Source organism: Drosophila subpulchrella, unplaced genomic scaffold (genome assembly GCF_014743375.2).
Source record: "Drosophila subpulchrella strain 33 F10 #4 breed RU33 unplaced genomic scaffold, RU_Dsub_v1.1 Primary Assembly Seq354, whole genome shotgun sequence".
Lineage (NCBI taxonomy): Eukaryota > Metazoa > Arthropoda > Insecta > Diptera > Drosophilidae > Drosophila > Drosophila subpulchrella.
Window position 1 is genome coordinate 2,262,727 of NW_023665577.1, and position 15,567 is coordinate 2,278,293.

Here is a 15,567-nt window from a genome sequence, read left to right on the forward strand (position 1 = left end):
GGCGAGATTGAGATATTATGAATGGGATGCGGCACCACCTGACGATGATCATCATCGTCGGCGACGGCATCGGCATCGGCCCATCGATATAAAGTTTGACTTCGATCGTCCGAATCAGGTTTCTGATTGTTCATATCTCCCAGTGAGTCTGGCCTGATCTCCGCTTATCATAATGCGATAATTTTATTGTTTTCCACCTTTTCGGTTGCTTTGAAACTCGGAAAACAAAAGAGACTTGACCAAAAGACGTCGGATTTTGGATTTGGAGCATAAGAAATATTTCAATAAGCTAGTCTTGGTATTGGTCTGGTCTCTTTCTTCAGTTTCTTCTTCTTCGCTCGCCCCAATCGTCGTCTTCTGGAGGCTGTTGTTTTTGTTTGTTATTCTTTCGGATTGTTGTCGTTGCTTCTTAACTGGTCTGGCAACTTTGTTTCGGATTGGAATGTTGTTGGCTTTTGGCTTCGGCCTCTCAGTCTCTCCGATCTCTGATTCTCCGGTCTCCGGTCTCCGGTCTCTGATTCTCATTCTCCAGTCTTCTGGCCTTTTTCCAGCCCGTTATTGCGTCAATGCCGACGTTAATGTTGTTGTTATTGTTATGATTATTATTGTTGTTATTGCTGCTTCTGACCGTCTGTGTTTAATGTTGTTGTTTTCCCCTCTTTTTCTTCCAGTGAGTCAGATTAGTGGGGCTAAGAGAAAAGCAACGCGTGCGTAGCACTGCATTTTGTAAATTTCTTGGTAATTCTTGCTTTTAATGTTTTTCGCTATTCAGATCAGCATTTTTACATTCACTGCTCATAAAATGGGTGGTATTCGTAGAGGGGTGTATATCTTTTATGTGGTTCTTGAGTATTTAACAAAATGTCCTAAGCAGTTTATTGGATCAAATTTATATGCGTGCTTCTCAAGCAGTGCAGTAAGCAGTTTTATGGAGTTTTTAGAATGCAGTTCTTCAATATATTTATGATTTACAATCATTAACACGGTTTCTTTCCTTAATTAAACTTTATTTAAATATAACAAATATAAATGTTTATATATGTATGTATAAATATAGCAAATATAATTCTAAAATTGAAAGTAATCAATATCAATTTTACAATTGTCCAGATTATCTAAAAGTTAATTTAGTGGAACTTTCCTCATCCATTTAAATAAAATCTTATTAACTTTCAGTTGTAGATGATTTATAAATTCGTACAGTTCTTTCCCAAAACGTTGTCAATTTGAACTCAAATATTAACTGGTATTTAGATAATTTTTGATGCGGAGGAAACAGTAACCCATTCGCGGCTAGAAACAGTGCCCTTTAAAGTAGTTTTGCCATTTGCACTTAGAAAAGGGAAAACAATGAGTTGTAAAAAGCAAGCGCAAATGACAGTTAGGCGTGCCAAATGCACCTTTACACTTTTTTACGAGGCGCGTGCACAGTGGCGCCCGAGGAGCGTTAAACGAAATTAAACAATAAAACGCTCGCCAGCGTTCGGACCGTTTGCGTTCGCTGTTAATTTCCATGTGTGTAAATGAGTGCTGATAAGCCGCCAGCCGAGCCAGTTTCGCTATAGTATGGTTTAGGTTGGCCCTTATCGCGTCATCGGCGACCGCCGTGTTTCCACTTTAGCCGAGCAACTATATTTCGAGATCTAACCGTTTTTAAGTGGCAAGAGTTTGGCAGCTTTGTACATTCCATAGTTCTTAACTGTGGCTATTTTTATGCCCGTTACTCGAGGAGAATGACGCTAATAACAGATTAAAGATTTGGACCTTAAACCCCTTGTATAAGTATCTTAGCAACATCCTAGTTTCCTAAGGTAGTAGGTAGGCGGAATGTTACTTATAACTAAGGTTTTCAAAAAAATCCTTCACCATTTCACAAATTTTTTAGATCGGATATCTCTAGCTTCTCTAGATTTTTTTAGTGGGTAGATAGGTAGTGCAATTTATCCAGAATTTTTACTTTATAGGTCAAAATCATATAGTATCTTGTAATTAAAAAAAATATTTTTATTTTCTGTTCCAATCTAAAAAGTTGCTATTTCTTATCTAATTATAGATTCACAAATTTCATTTTCTGCGTTAATTTAAGGAGTATAGCTAGATGTTCTAAACTGCCAGAAATTACCTAAAAGTTCCAAGAAGTTCAGATAATTAACTTTTCTGGCTATGAATAGAAACATTTTCGGACTACAAGTTTTTTGCGAATGTAGGAAATTTTGGTGTTTCTACTATCTTCTTATCGCTATAGCCCTATCGGCCATCATCAGACCTCCGATCTTCTGACAATGTTGTGTTGTCCGGAAATGTTGCTCACCGGAATTTTCTTCTTCTTAGTTAGTAGTTGTTGGTTTGAACGATAAAACTGAAAAAAAGCAGTCGGCGGAATCTGGGTCACCCACACATGCATACATACATTGTACATACACACCGGCACACACCGGGCGAAGGTTTGAGAGGCACAGTTTGGGAGCCACCGTGTCGAGTGTGTTTGCGAGAGGAGAGCTCGTTTTATTAAGTTGTAGTATATTTGTTTTTTGTTTTTTCGGCCGAGTCTCTTAATTTTATGTGTGTGCTATAACCATTTTAATTATTTTAGTTGAACATTTTTTTTATGTATTTATAGCGCGACATTTGCTCGCCGATGGTATTATTTTTTACTGCGCAATAAAAGCAACAATAGGAACAAAAACAAATCAAGCATAATAAACAAGCAGCATTAGATGAGAGCATGCTGAGAGAAGGAGAAAGAGAGAGGGAGAGGGAGCAAAAAGCAGAGAGGTTTTTGTTAATTTTTTTGATTGTTTTTTTTTTTTTGAGCGGCGACAAGCTAGAAAAATTTGCAAAACAAGAACAAATTGCGTGTGCGGTTTTATTTTTTTTTATTTGGTTTTGTGCGTTTGTGTGTGGCACATCTACTACGTTTCCAACTACGCAGCAGAAATTCACAATTTGCACAACCCGCTCTCTTTCTGCTCGCCTTTTCCTTTGCCACGCAGCCGCATTTTCCCATTTCCCGGCCCAAGTTACGCCCCAAAATTAGAAGATGAAAATAGTAGTAAGTACAAATCGCTTTGCACAGATCACCCGTTGGGGAAAAGCGTAGATTTTGATGAATTACAGCGTAGTAAAAATCGCACACACTTGCAATTACTATTTACTACGCTTTACAACGCGACTGCGCTGCCGACGTCAAACGAATGTCGCGCGTCATTCAAAAGGCAACAAAAAAATATAAATAGGGAAAAATACAGTCAAAAAACAAAAAATAAACGTCAATGCTAGAGCGAAAAAAATCGCTCTCCATATGCTTGCCATTTTTATTTATTCTGTTCTTTTGTCTGCCGCATAAAATTATTTATTTTGTTGTTGTTACTGTTACTGCTTTATTCAGCAAGCCGCCCTCCTCTTTCAGCGAGTGCGAGCGAGACGGCCAGAGCGGCACGCCGGCTCTCAGCTGTTTCAGTTCGACTATTTGCATTTGTTGTTATAATATTTTGTGTTTTTATTCAGCAGATTTAAATTATTGAAAACCCAAAATAGTTTCAATTCGTTCGTTGCTAGGTCACGAGTTAAAAAATTACATTTTAGAATTTTTGAATCTTTGAGAAGAAGAAAACTGTAGGTGTATTTGAAGTTAAAAAAGGAAAACAAGAGCAAAAGATTAGGAAAAACAATGTTTTCATATAAGCTCTTATATCATTTATAAAATACTACACTAACAAGTCACTGTTTTAAAAGGTTTATAAAATCATAATGAGATTTATCTAAATCTTTGGAGTTCCTTTTTTGTAAGTACACAAAATCGGAGTCAAATAAGCAGTTCTATATTTAGAAGCAGTTGCCAACTCTTATCAAGATTTAACATTATTTACATCATCATCATACACACAAAAGTAATTTCAATGAATACATAATCATACGTATGTACATCGTGCGTATTTTCTGTAGGACTTATAGCGATAAACAAAATGTGAAATAGGTCTTGTTACCGTCCTACGTAAGCCCCATATGTACACACAAAAGAACAATTAGGTATAATTAAACAATATAATAATTAAATAGTCCTAAAGCAATTAATCAACAAAATATTTACACTCCCATCAGCAAAAAAACTCACAACTTACCATTTTATGGTAGTTTAACTATTAAAAAAATCTCACAACTTACTTAGTAGATTAACTATTAAACAGTAACCCAAGAAACATCAAAATACATGTCACTATTATTAATAGTTGTTAACCGTTGTTTTACAGTTACGTAACTGTCTGTATTGGTCAATTTTACTCAACATTTTTTTGTGTGTACTAGCTGCAATAATTATAGAGAAATGACGAGTGTCGAGCGTTAAAATTAAAATCGGTTCGTGCGACAGAGATCGACAGACGGCAGGTAGTTCGACACGTGTGCCGAGCACTTGGCGCCCTTTTTCGCATAATATTACGTAGGTTTCTTTTTTTTATTGTTTTTAAACTTGAGAACTAACAACAACATTTGCACATTCTGCCATCTCATTACAGTCGCAAAAGCGAAGTAAAATAGAGGGGGAAAACGGAGAAAAATTGCATTCCAACTGACGACAACAGAAAAACCCCCTGGAAGAAAAACTAAAGTTCAATACTGAATTTGTTGCTGGTTTCCGCTGCAACGGCGTGCGAGAGCGGGATGAAAGATGATTACCTAGCGGAGTGCGAGAGAGAAGCCTCCGAAAAGCCAGCAGATAAAGGAAAATGCAACATAAACTATAATAAACACCGGAATATGTTCAATATGCAACGGCAGGTGACAAAAAGTAAATTAAAGCGCGAGAAAATCGAGATGGAAAACAACGATATGGCAACATCAACAACAACAGCAGCAACAACCACTGTTACGCTTGGCAACATTTGTGTTTTGTGTCGAAGAGAAATGTCGTTACATCCGCCATTCACTCAAAACGATGGACCAAACGGTAAGTAATAAACTAAAATTAAAATAATTTTAAAAATATATTATTAATATTAAATAAACTAATTTGTTTACATATCAGCATTGTTGCCGGATACATGTTGCTGCGAGCAAGCAGTCGAACTAAATGAGACACCCACTGTTAGCGAAGAAACTAACAGTACGCGCGGCTGTAAAGTTTACAGTGCAAGCAGTGCGGTCGGTAACGTCCTGTTGAGCTTGAATTCTGAACACAATGCATTCTCCTTTTTTGAAATGATATCGGGTGGTTCGTCAGCAGTTGCGACTTGTTCTCAAAGTCGGTGCCAAACAAGTGTGGAAACAACGAGGCGAATGATGGGCGTGCGGTGCATTGGAAATCGCTGCAACGTTGGCAGCACGAAAAACAATCGAACGCAGCGCGAAAAGTTCAACATCTTCAGCAATTGCCACAATATATTGCGAACCCTGCAGTCGCTGCTGCTGCTCATGTTCAATTGCGGCATTTTCAACAGGCGACGCAGGCGACAGCAGCAGCAATCGAATGTAAATTACACAAAATTCCTATTGCTGCTACAAACACTGGCAGCAGCAACAACAAGACTGAGCTTAGGCCCTAACAATTTCAACCAACAACAACTAAAACATAATCAACAGCTGCCACGTGCCACTCCACAACAACAACAACAACAACAACTAAAAGAACAACCAGAGAAACAAGAGCGGTTTCATCACTACAAGCGCCATTTTCGTCATTGGAATAATAGTCTGATCTGGATATTAGCCCTCAATCTTATGGCCCTTCATGCCACTGCATCAGTCGTGTTGCCACAGCAACCACAGCATTTGCAACATAACGATATAACCGATAGTGTGGATACTACGGCACTGGAGGTATTTGCACATTCGCGATCGACCAGGAGCAAATCCAACGAAACAATGCGATTGTCATCGGACATAAAACGTATGTATATCAAACGTACATATACCTATCAAAAAACCCATATTATAGATAAGTTTCCAAACTTACATATTTTGGGACTTTATTTTTAATACCCTTGCAGAGGGAAGCAGTTCCACCCTGTAAAGTATATATCTTGATCAGCATTACTAGACGAGTCGATCTAGCCATGTCCGTCGCACCCTTTCTACGCAAGCTAGTCTTTTAGTTTTAAAGATATCGGGTTAAATGTATTCTATTGCATGTAGTATATAGTAATGACCAGGAAAACATTGGAAACGAATTTAATCAAATTTATAGCTTTAGTGTTTTTTGACATATTCTCTTCTACTTTTGGGAATATTATTTTCTTAACATTTAAGACTTTTTAATTAAATTTAAATTTAAATATCGAATGTCGAACTGTCAAAGACGAAATAATAGGTGGTTCAGAAAGCGACCGCTAGCTTCATTGATTTTGATCTTATTTTCTTCTACTCTGGAATTTAGATTTTTTTAGTGTTTCCTAATTTTTAATTAAATTGGTATTTAATTGGTATATAGCTGAAATAGGGACAATGCAAAATATATCTTATTTGTTGTATATGTACATATATATAATCTCTTCTACTCTGGGATATATAAGATTTTAAGATTTCGTTCGATATATTTATGATGTATACATTTTCTGCATATATACGGTTTATAGCGGTTTGGTAATATCAAAAAAAATACATCTAAAAACAGAAACTAATAGTTTTCCCTTCCACTTTTACAGCTTGTAAATCGATTGATATTAGGAACACTGCGTCGCACTTTAATCAGCTGGAAAACTGCACCATCATCGAGGGCTTCCTGCTGATCAATCTGATCAACGACGCCGGACCCCTGAACAGATCGTTTCCGGATCTAACCGAGGTTACCGACTTCATTGTGGTCTACCGGGTAACCGGGCTGCACTCGCTATCGCAGGTCTTCCCCAACCTGAACGTCATCAGGGGGCACTCACTACTGGACGGATACGCCCTTATAGTCTTCTCCAATGCGGATCTTATGGACTTGGGGCTACCCAGGCTGCGATCAATAACCAACGGCGCCATTCGAATTGAGAGGAATCATAAGTTGTGTTTCGAGAGGACCATCGATTGGGAGAACATTATTGGGAACGAAAATCAGTCGCAGATCATTTTGTCGGAGAACAGCAACGAGTGCCAGCTTTCCAAGTGTCCGGGGGAGCTCAGAATGGGAAGTAGCCACGATTCCACAGCAGTGGAACGGGAGCTTGGCCCCAGGTGTCCCGAGCGCAATAAACAGCGGCTTTGCTGGGACAGCAAAAACTGCCAGACAAGTGAGTTTATCCAAAAATCAGGCTGTTCGTCCTGTACTGACTTTGATTTGTTCTCGTTTCTGTAGTTTGTCCCGCGGAGTGCAAAAACAACTGCATCGATGAGAAAACGTGCTGCCACAAGGACTGTTTGGGATGCGTCAGAGACAAGAATGGGAAGGAGAGCTGCATCAGCTGTCGAAATGTGTCGCTTAATAACGTTTGCATGGATGCCTGTCCGATTGGCTATTTTCGGGTAAGACCTGCACCCCAAATTCCACTCTATGATGGCCAATATTTGACCCGTTTTATCTTCCACAGTTCGACAGCCGCTGCGTTACGGAAAGGGAGTGCACCAATTTGACAAAATTCGAAAAGGGCAAGGAACTATCCGGCATCCCCTTCCACGGAAATTGTATGGTCCGCTGTCCACCAGGCTACAAGCAGGTGGACACAAAGGTCCTGTGCGAACCATGCCCAGGCGGCAGGTGTGACAAGGAGTGCGCCCCCGGTCTCATCGACAGCTTGCAGCGCGCACGGGAGTACCTGGGCTGCACCATAATAACAGGAGAAGATCCCCTTACTATCAGCATCAAACGTGAAAGTGGAGGTGAGTGTTTCATGTGCAACGGGCCAGAATTATTTAGCTAAACGAAATATATCCCTATAATGGCTTTATTCCGATTTAAAATGGATTGATATTCTTGATCAGAATCACTAGTGGAGTAGATCTAGCCTTGTCCGTTTGTCTGTCCACATGAACGCTGAGATCTTAAACTTTAAAACAGTGGTCGGCACACACATACCATCACAAGTTTGCCTTGCATTAGTGTGAGTGTAAAAAACACGAAGTTGGCGCGCAGCGCTCTGACGCCTGACGTTTCACTGTTTTGCACTGAAATTCTCTGCCGCAGCAGCAAAAAAGTGCGCCGAAGCTGAGAAAAAAAAGACCCGAAGACCCATGCCGAAGTCATCCGAACATCTACGTTATACGTGAGCGAGCAGAGGATGGGCAGAACACTTCCCTATGCTCACTAGATAGGCCGCTGCCGACCACTGCTTTAAAAGCTAGAAAGATGGGTTAAAGCACGCAGGTTCTAGGGAATCTTGCGCAGCGCAAAAGTGTGTGGCGCCCACAGTTATGATGCAAGAATGAACCTTTAAAGTGAAGTGTATTTTTTTGTTTCAGTGTACATTGGAAGTGATTGTTTACCAATGCCTTTATATATACCGAGAATCTTACCGATCGCACTGTTATTTTAAAATGTTTTGAGAAACCAAGTGGCTATTGAACAAGAAGTAGTTCAAGTTATTTGTGGTCCTTTTATTGATTTTAATTGTGTTTTAATTTTAATGTTTCTCGCAAAAAAGCAAAATGAATATTAATATATTTATTTCTTTTTCCAGTTCACGTCATGGATGAATTAGAAAAGAACCTGGGAGCCATTCATAAAATTCAATCCTCGCTAATGGTTCACCTGACCTACGGCTTGAAATCGTTAAAATTCTTCAAATCCCTAACCGAAATTAGCGGCAATCCGCCGATGGAGTCGAAAAGGTTCGCGTTGTATGTGCTGGACAATCGCGATCTGGAGGAGCTCTGGCCACAGAATCAAACGGTGTTCATCAGGAACGGCGGCGTCTTCTTTCATTTCAACCAGAAACTGTGCGTGTCCACGATCAACCGGCTGCTGCCCATGCTGGCCTCTAAGCCGCAGTCTTTCGACAAGCGCGATGTGGCCACAGACTCGAACGGAAACCGCGGATCCTGTGAGTGATCATAGTCCTAGACTCCATTATAAAATAATTCAAAATGAAATAATAAATAATTTGGCTAAAACTGATTCGAATGATTTCATTTATAGGCGGAACCGAAGTTCTCACCGTCACAACAACAAGTGTGGGATCGAGATTTGCTATGGTAAATGTCACATCTCGGGTAGAGTTGGGAGAGCCGCGCGAGCCGAAAAATGCGACCGTAATTTTTAAGGACCCTCGAGCCTTCATCGGTTACGTTTTCTATCACATGAAATATCCGGTTGGATTCCCATCAAAAAGCAACGACGATCCCTGCGACGACCGCTGGGAAGTCAGTGCGCCCGACAAGAGCGGTGAGGCTATGTTGGCCAACTTGGTACCTTTCACAAGGTACGTCTATTACGTCCGGACCATGGCCATATCCTCGGAATTGACCAACGCAGAAAGTGCGGTGGAGGAGTTCAAAACGAACCCTGGCCAACCTTCAAAGGTGACCGAGGTCGTGGTCACCGCCATCTCTGATTCGAAAATTGTGAGTATGGCCCTATCGAAACGAAAAGATTTTTAGAGAAAAATCTATCTCAAAAAGAATTGACGACCATTTTGTAAATGCCGAACTGATCCACCTTTCTTTCTTTCATAGAACGTAACCTGGAGCTATTTAAAAAAACCCTACGGCGTCCTGACACGCTTCTTTATAAAAGCAAAACTGATAAATCGACCATTCCGGAACAATAACCGGGACTACTGCTCTGAACGTAAGCTCTATAAATAATTGTAATTACAAATTGAAGTTTAAAATAACATTAATTTCTTGTTGTGTGCAGCTCTTGAAAAGGCCATGGAAAATGATATGCCGGCCACGGTGCCCATAAAAAAAATTCCGGATCAGTTGTCTGGTGACTGCCAATGCGATGAGACATCGAAAAAGTACAGTAAACAGGATTTCGACGACCGTAATGTTCAAGCGGGCATGGAGTTTGAGAACACGCTGCAGAACTTTGTATTCGTTCCGAACCAACGGAGGAACAGGACTGGGTCAACTGACAAATCTAATGAATCAGGGGGTGCAGCCCTCGATTCCAATGCAATTCCAAACGGTGGAGCTAAGAATCCATCCCGCCAAAGACGGCACCTTCCCCTGGAGACAGAGTTCGATGCTACGGGCGGCAGTGTACTACTCCGCCATGTGCGGTCCATGGCGGCCGATGACGAAGCCAAGGATGGCGAGGACACGTTTAAGGACCACGAAATCTTGTCTACCAATAGAAAGTTCTACGAGGTGTTTGCGAGAGAGCTGCCGCCCAATCAAACGTATTTTGTTTTCGAAAATTTGCGCCACTTCACTCGCTACTCCGTCTACGTGGTAGCCTGTAGAGAAGAAATCCCCAGTGAAAAAAATAAGACTAGGCTGTTGATGCCTGCGCTTTGCAGCGAATACGATAGCGTCTTCCAAACGACCATGAAAAGGGGTAAGTTGCCAGGAAAAATAGTATATCAGATTACTGTATATACTATATCTATAGTCTATTTCTAACATTTTTTTTTTACTTTTAGATCAAGCTGACAATGCCACTAAGCTGATAGTAGATTTAGAAAACGCCAACAACACGGAGTCCTCGGTGCGGCTCCGCTGGGATCCACCAGTCGATCCCAATGGCGAGATTGTCACCTACGAAGTGGCCTACAAGCTGCAGAAGCCCGATCAAGTGGAAGAAAAGAAGTGCATCCCGGTGGCGGACTATAACCAGACCGCCGGCTATCCACTGAAGCTGAACGAGGGCATGTACAGCTTCAGGGTGCGAGCGAACTCAATAGCGGGATACGGCGAATGGACGGGTTTGGTGTACAGAGAAGTGGAGGTGGGTTTAAAAGTGATCTTGTTTAAAGAAAATGGTGCGCCAAATCCAAATCATTATCCCTTATATCTCGACAAGGGGTCTCAGTCCCAATATTTAAGTAAATTGGGTTGCTGTAGTCTTGAAAAAATACTTATTTTTAGTAAATAGAATTCTTTCTCATATAATATTTAAATGATTTCAGCAACTACATTTTATTGTGCAATTCCACTAACATGAGTACTCTTTTTCTTTTAAACAGCCTCCGCCGAGCTATGCAAAGTACTTTATCTGGTCCTCGGGCATCGCAGGTGCACTATTGATTGTCTTCCTAATGGCCTACGTTCGTCACCTTCGCAAGAGGGGTCCCTCCAACGACCTTCATATGAACACAGAGGTGAATCCGTTCTATGCGAGCATGCAGTACATCCCCGACGACTGGGAAGTGCTGCGGGAGAACATCATTCAGTTGGCTCCTCTGGGCCAGGGATCCTTTGGCATGGTGTACGAGGGTATCCTGAAGTCCTTTCGGGGCAATGGCGACGATATGGAGTGCGCCATCAAGACCGTTAACGAAAATGCCACGGATCGGGAGCGAACCAATTTCCTGAGCGAGGCGAGCGTTATGAAGGAGTTCGATACCTATCATGTTGTTCGATTGCTGGGCGTCTGCTCCAGGGGTCAGCCCGCTCTGGTGGTCATGGAACTGATGAAGAAGGGCGACCTCAAGTCCTATCTGCGTGCTCATCGCCCCGAGGAGCGGGATGAGGCCATGATGGCGTATCTTAATCGCATCGGTGTGACCGGAAACGCCCAGCCTCCGACCTATGGAAGGATATACCAAATGGCCATTGAGATTGCGGACGGCATGGCATATTTGGCGGCCAAAAAGTTCGTACATCGAGATCTGGCAGCTCGCAATTGCATGGTGGCCGATGATCTGACAGTCAAAATCGGCGACTTTGGCATGACCCGGGATATCTACGAAACTGACTATTATCGCAAGGGAACCAAGGGTCTGCTGCCAGTGCGTTGGATGCCACCGGAGAGCTTGAGAGATGGCGTCTACTCCAGTGCCAGTGATGTGTTCAGCTTCGGCGTGGTTCTCTGGGAAATGGCCACTTTGGCGGCTCAGCCGTATCAAGGACTTTCCAACGAACAAGTGCTGCGCTTCGTCATGGATGGCGGAGTTATGGAAAGGCCGGAAAACTGCCCGGACTTACTCCACAAACTAATGCAAAGGTGCTGGCATCATAGGTCTTCGGCCAGACCCAGTTTTCTGGACATCATTGCGTATCTCGAACCGCAATGCCCCAGTTCGAAGTTCAAGGATGTGTCCTTCTATCACTCGGACGTAGGTCTGCAGCATCGGGAGAAGGAGCGCAAGGAGCGCAACCAGATGGATGCATTTGCGGCGGTGCCCTTGGGTCAGGATCTACAGGACCGAGAACAGCAGGAGGATGCCACCACACCGTTGCGAACGGGCGACTATCAGGGCTACAAATCCAACATGGAGCAGAACTCGTCCTTGGATCAACCGGCTGAGAGCCCCATCGCCATGGTTGATGATCAGGTTACACACTCGCCTTTCAGCCTGCCCTCGGGATTCATAGCGAGCAGCACACCTGATGGCCACACTGCGATGCCAACCGCATTCCAGAATCATCCAGTGATGCAAGCTGCTGATTTTACGGCCTACGTTCAACCGGATACGGACGCTTTAGACGGCGACCGGGGTTATGAGATTTACGATCCAAGTCCGAAATGCGCGGAACTGCCAACGAGCAGAAGTGGCAGCACTGGAGGCGGAGGAAAACTCAGTGGAGAACAGCATTTGCTGCCAAGAAAGGGCCGGCAGCCTGTCATCATGAGCAGTTCCATGCCGGATGATGTCATCGGTGGATCCTCGCTGCAGCCCTCGACGGCCTCGGCGGCCAGCTCCAATGCAAGTTCCCACACAGGACGCTTGCCTAGTCTCAAAAGAGCAGTGGCGGATACGTTCCGCAATCGAGCCAATCTCTTTAATCGCCATGTGCTCAACCACAAGCGAACGGGCAGCAATGCCAGCCATAAGAGTAATGCCTCCAATGCTCCGAGTACCAGCAGTAACACCAACCTGACAAGTCACCCGGTGGCCATGGGCAATCTGGGGACCATCGAGAGTGGTGGCAGTGGTTCGGCTGGTAGTTACACAGGCACTCCCCGGTTCTACACACCCACGGCCACGCCCAGCGGAGGAGGTGGTGGTATCGCCATTAGCGACAATCCCAACTACCGACTGCTGGACGAATCGATGGCCAGCGAACAGGCCACCATCCTTACCACCAGCAGTCCCAATCCGAATTACGAGATGATGCACCCGCCCAGCAGTCTAATCAGCACCAATCCGAACTATGTGCCCATGAATGAGCCACCTGTTCAGATGGCGGGGGTGACCATCAGCCAAAATCCGAATTACCAGCCCATGCAGGCGCCGTTAAATGCACGCCAAAGTAGCTCCGACGAGGACAACGAACAGGAGGAGGAGGAGGACGACGGCGAGGACGACGACGAGGACGACGATGTGGATGATGAGCATGTGGAGCACATCAAGATGGAGCGCATTCCATTGAGTCGACCCAGGCAGAGGGCGGTGCCCAGCAAGTCGCAGCCACCTCGCAGTCGCAGTGTCAGCCAAACCAGGAAGTCGCCGACGAACAGCAACTCCGGAGTCGCATCGACTGTGGCCGGCAACCTGTCCAACCTGCTCAAGGAGAGCTGGCTGCGCCCGGCGAGCACGCCGAGGCCTCCGCCGCCCAATGGATTCATCGGAAGGGAGGCGTAATCGTTTGGACCGTAGTTCTGTAGAAAAACCTGTAAATAGATTAACGAGGGGAAGACGCACGGGTATAGAGTAGCAAACTTTTGCCGCAAGCCAAGCTTCCTTGACTTTGACTCTTCCCCATGCCTGCAAACTAGGGTGGCGAGGTTGGAGTGGATGAAAAATATTTATATATCAGTGGAACCGGGAAGCAATCAACTGTCTATTTCTAGCAAAAAAGCCGCAAAATTAAAGTCACTTATTTTGCTCCAAATTATTCATTGATAAGAACGAAACATTTTTGTGTTAGTCCTTTTTGACTTGACTTTTAAAATTTGTAAAATTGAGATTCATAGAATTTATTTTTTTCAATTGTGTTTTTAGACGGGGTTGTCAGCGATTATACGAAAAGAATTAAGAAGAATTATACCAGGGCTAAATTGCTAAGAACGAGGCAAAAAGATTGCTTACCTCCATTATGATTCTCTGTTCAAAACATCGAACCACCCTGACCGCACATGTATAATACTAATAGTTTCGATTAAGCCTATTTATGTTTACGTATTCGTTTAGTATTTACTCTACTTTTTTTTGTTTGTTTAAATTAATGAACTAGAGCCGTTAACGCAATACAAAACGAGAGCAGAGAACGATAGTGAAAGCAGAGAAAACAGAAACAGAAAAACAAGTCCTACATGCAAATAACAAAAGTACAAAAGCCAACAACCAACCAACCTAAGTACCGTTTAAATAGACATACAAATTCTACCAATTATAACTTATAACTCATACCTACTACGTATATTAATTATGATAATTTCTAGTACCTACCAAATCGCAGAGAGCAAGGCGAGAGTAAGGGGAAAACAGCAGAACGGAAACGGAAACGGAACAACAGCAAAAACAGAAATAGATGAACTATACAACAGCAAACAAGCAATACAAAAACAAAACAAACAAAACAACAACTGTCTTCACTGAGTTAGCTAGCGATAGTTATAATTATCCAAATACCTAAACGTAACTAAATTTAAATGTTACTCAGCTAATTTTAGAAGCATGTCGAAATGCCATGCAGTTTTAGCACTTTTACCTCCAATTTTTATTTATACACTTACACCTACGATTATTTTAAGCAAGTGGTAAGTGTTGCTTGATTGTTCATATTTCACCTATAGTTTCTTCTCTTTTTTATTGCGTAATTGTAATATTTATTGTTTAACTGGCAAAAGTTTGCTCTGCTCTAGAAGTACCATCTACATACTTGGCCCATTGAGCCAAAGCAAACGCAAAAACTTTTGTTTAATTTTTTTTCTAAATTAAATTTTGTTGAAGCCAAGCTTCGGAAAATGAAAGGGAATTAAAAAGGAAGAGGAAACCATAACGTAATTTCAAACTGAGAGCTTAACTAACTGATGCATCATAATTATTGTATACAATCTGCTGTCGTTTTTTATACAACACACGCTATATACGAAGCAAAAGCATTTTATGTACTAACTATAGATAAAAGCAAATCTTAACGAAACAAAAAATCCATAGGCTCATATACAACACTTTCACTAGACCTAAATAATCTGCCATACGCCATTAACTCAAATATGAACAAGAAACCGGACGGATTTTGTTTTCCTTAATTTAATTATTCAACAATAGCTCATAGACGAAACAATAGACAAATTATATACCATACATATATATTTACACATAATTAGGAACTGAACGTGATATGTTTGCTGAGTGTACTATCCTGACAGTTCTCCGATTTCTAGCAGAGGATCGGGACCCCGAGTCCAATCCAAACTGACCGCAAAAGCACACAACATTCTCTTGAAAATCCGAAATAAGCAATAACCCACTTTAGCAACAGCAACAACAACAAAAACAAATACAACAACATTTACATTATCGACAACAACTGCAACAAATGGAATTTTTAAACGAAAAACAACTACAACAAAAGTATTCGATATTTGCCTTCGCTCTT

The 15,567-nt window shown here is 42.3% G+C and overlaps 1 protein-coding gene across 1 annotated transcript in view; it reads left to right on the forward strand.

Annotated features, from left to right (window-relative positions):
• LOC119561059 (insulin-like receptor) overlaps positions 1 to 14,634 on the forward strand; it is a 52,104-nt gene extending 37,470 nt beyond the window's left edge. The window contains exons 4-14 of the mRNA XM_037874895.1: positions 4,515 to 4,945; positions 5,024 to 5,884; positions 6,639 to 7,208; positions 7,274 to 7,440; positions 7,506 to 7,794; positions 8,592 to 8,954; positions 9,050 to 9,474; positions 9,586 to 9,700; positions 9,770 to 10,414; positions 10,500 to 10,804; positions 11,043 to 14,634. Of these exons, the coding sequence (XP_037730823.1) occupies positions 4,660 to 4,945; positions 5,024 to 5,884; positions 6,639 to 7,208; positions 7,274 to 7,440; positions 7,506 to 7,794; positions 8,592 to 8,954; positions 9,050 to 9,474; positions 9,586 to 9,700; positions 9,770 to 10,414; positions 10,500 to 10,804; positions 11,043 to 13,604 (6,588 nt within the window). The 5' untranslated portion in view covers positions 4,515 to 4,659 and the 3' untranslated portion in view covers positions 13,605 to 14,634. The remainder of the gene's footprint in view (positions 1 to 4,514; positions 4,946 to 5,023; positions 5,885 to 6,638; positions 7,209 to 7,273; positions 7,441 to 7,505; positions 7,795 to 8,591; positions 8,955 to 9,049; positions 9,475 to 9,585; positions 9,701 to 9,769; positions 10,415 to 10,499; positions 10,805 to 11,042) is intronic.
• Positions 14,635 to 15,567: the final 933 nt, after the last annotated feature.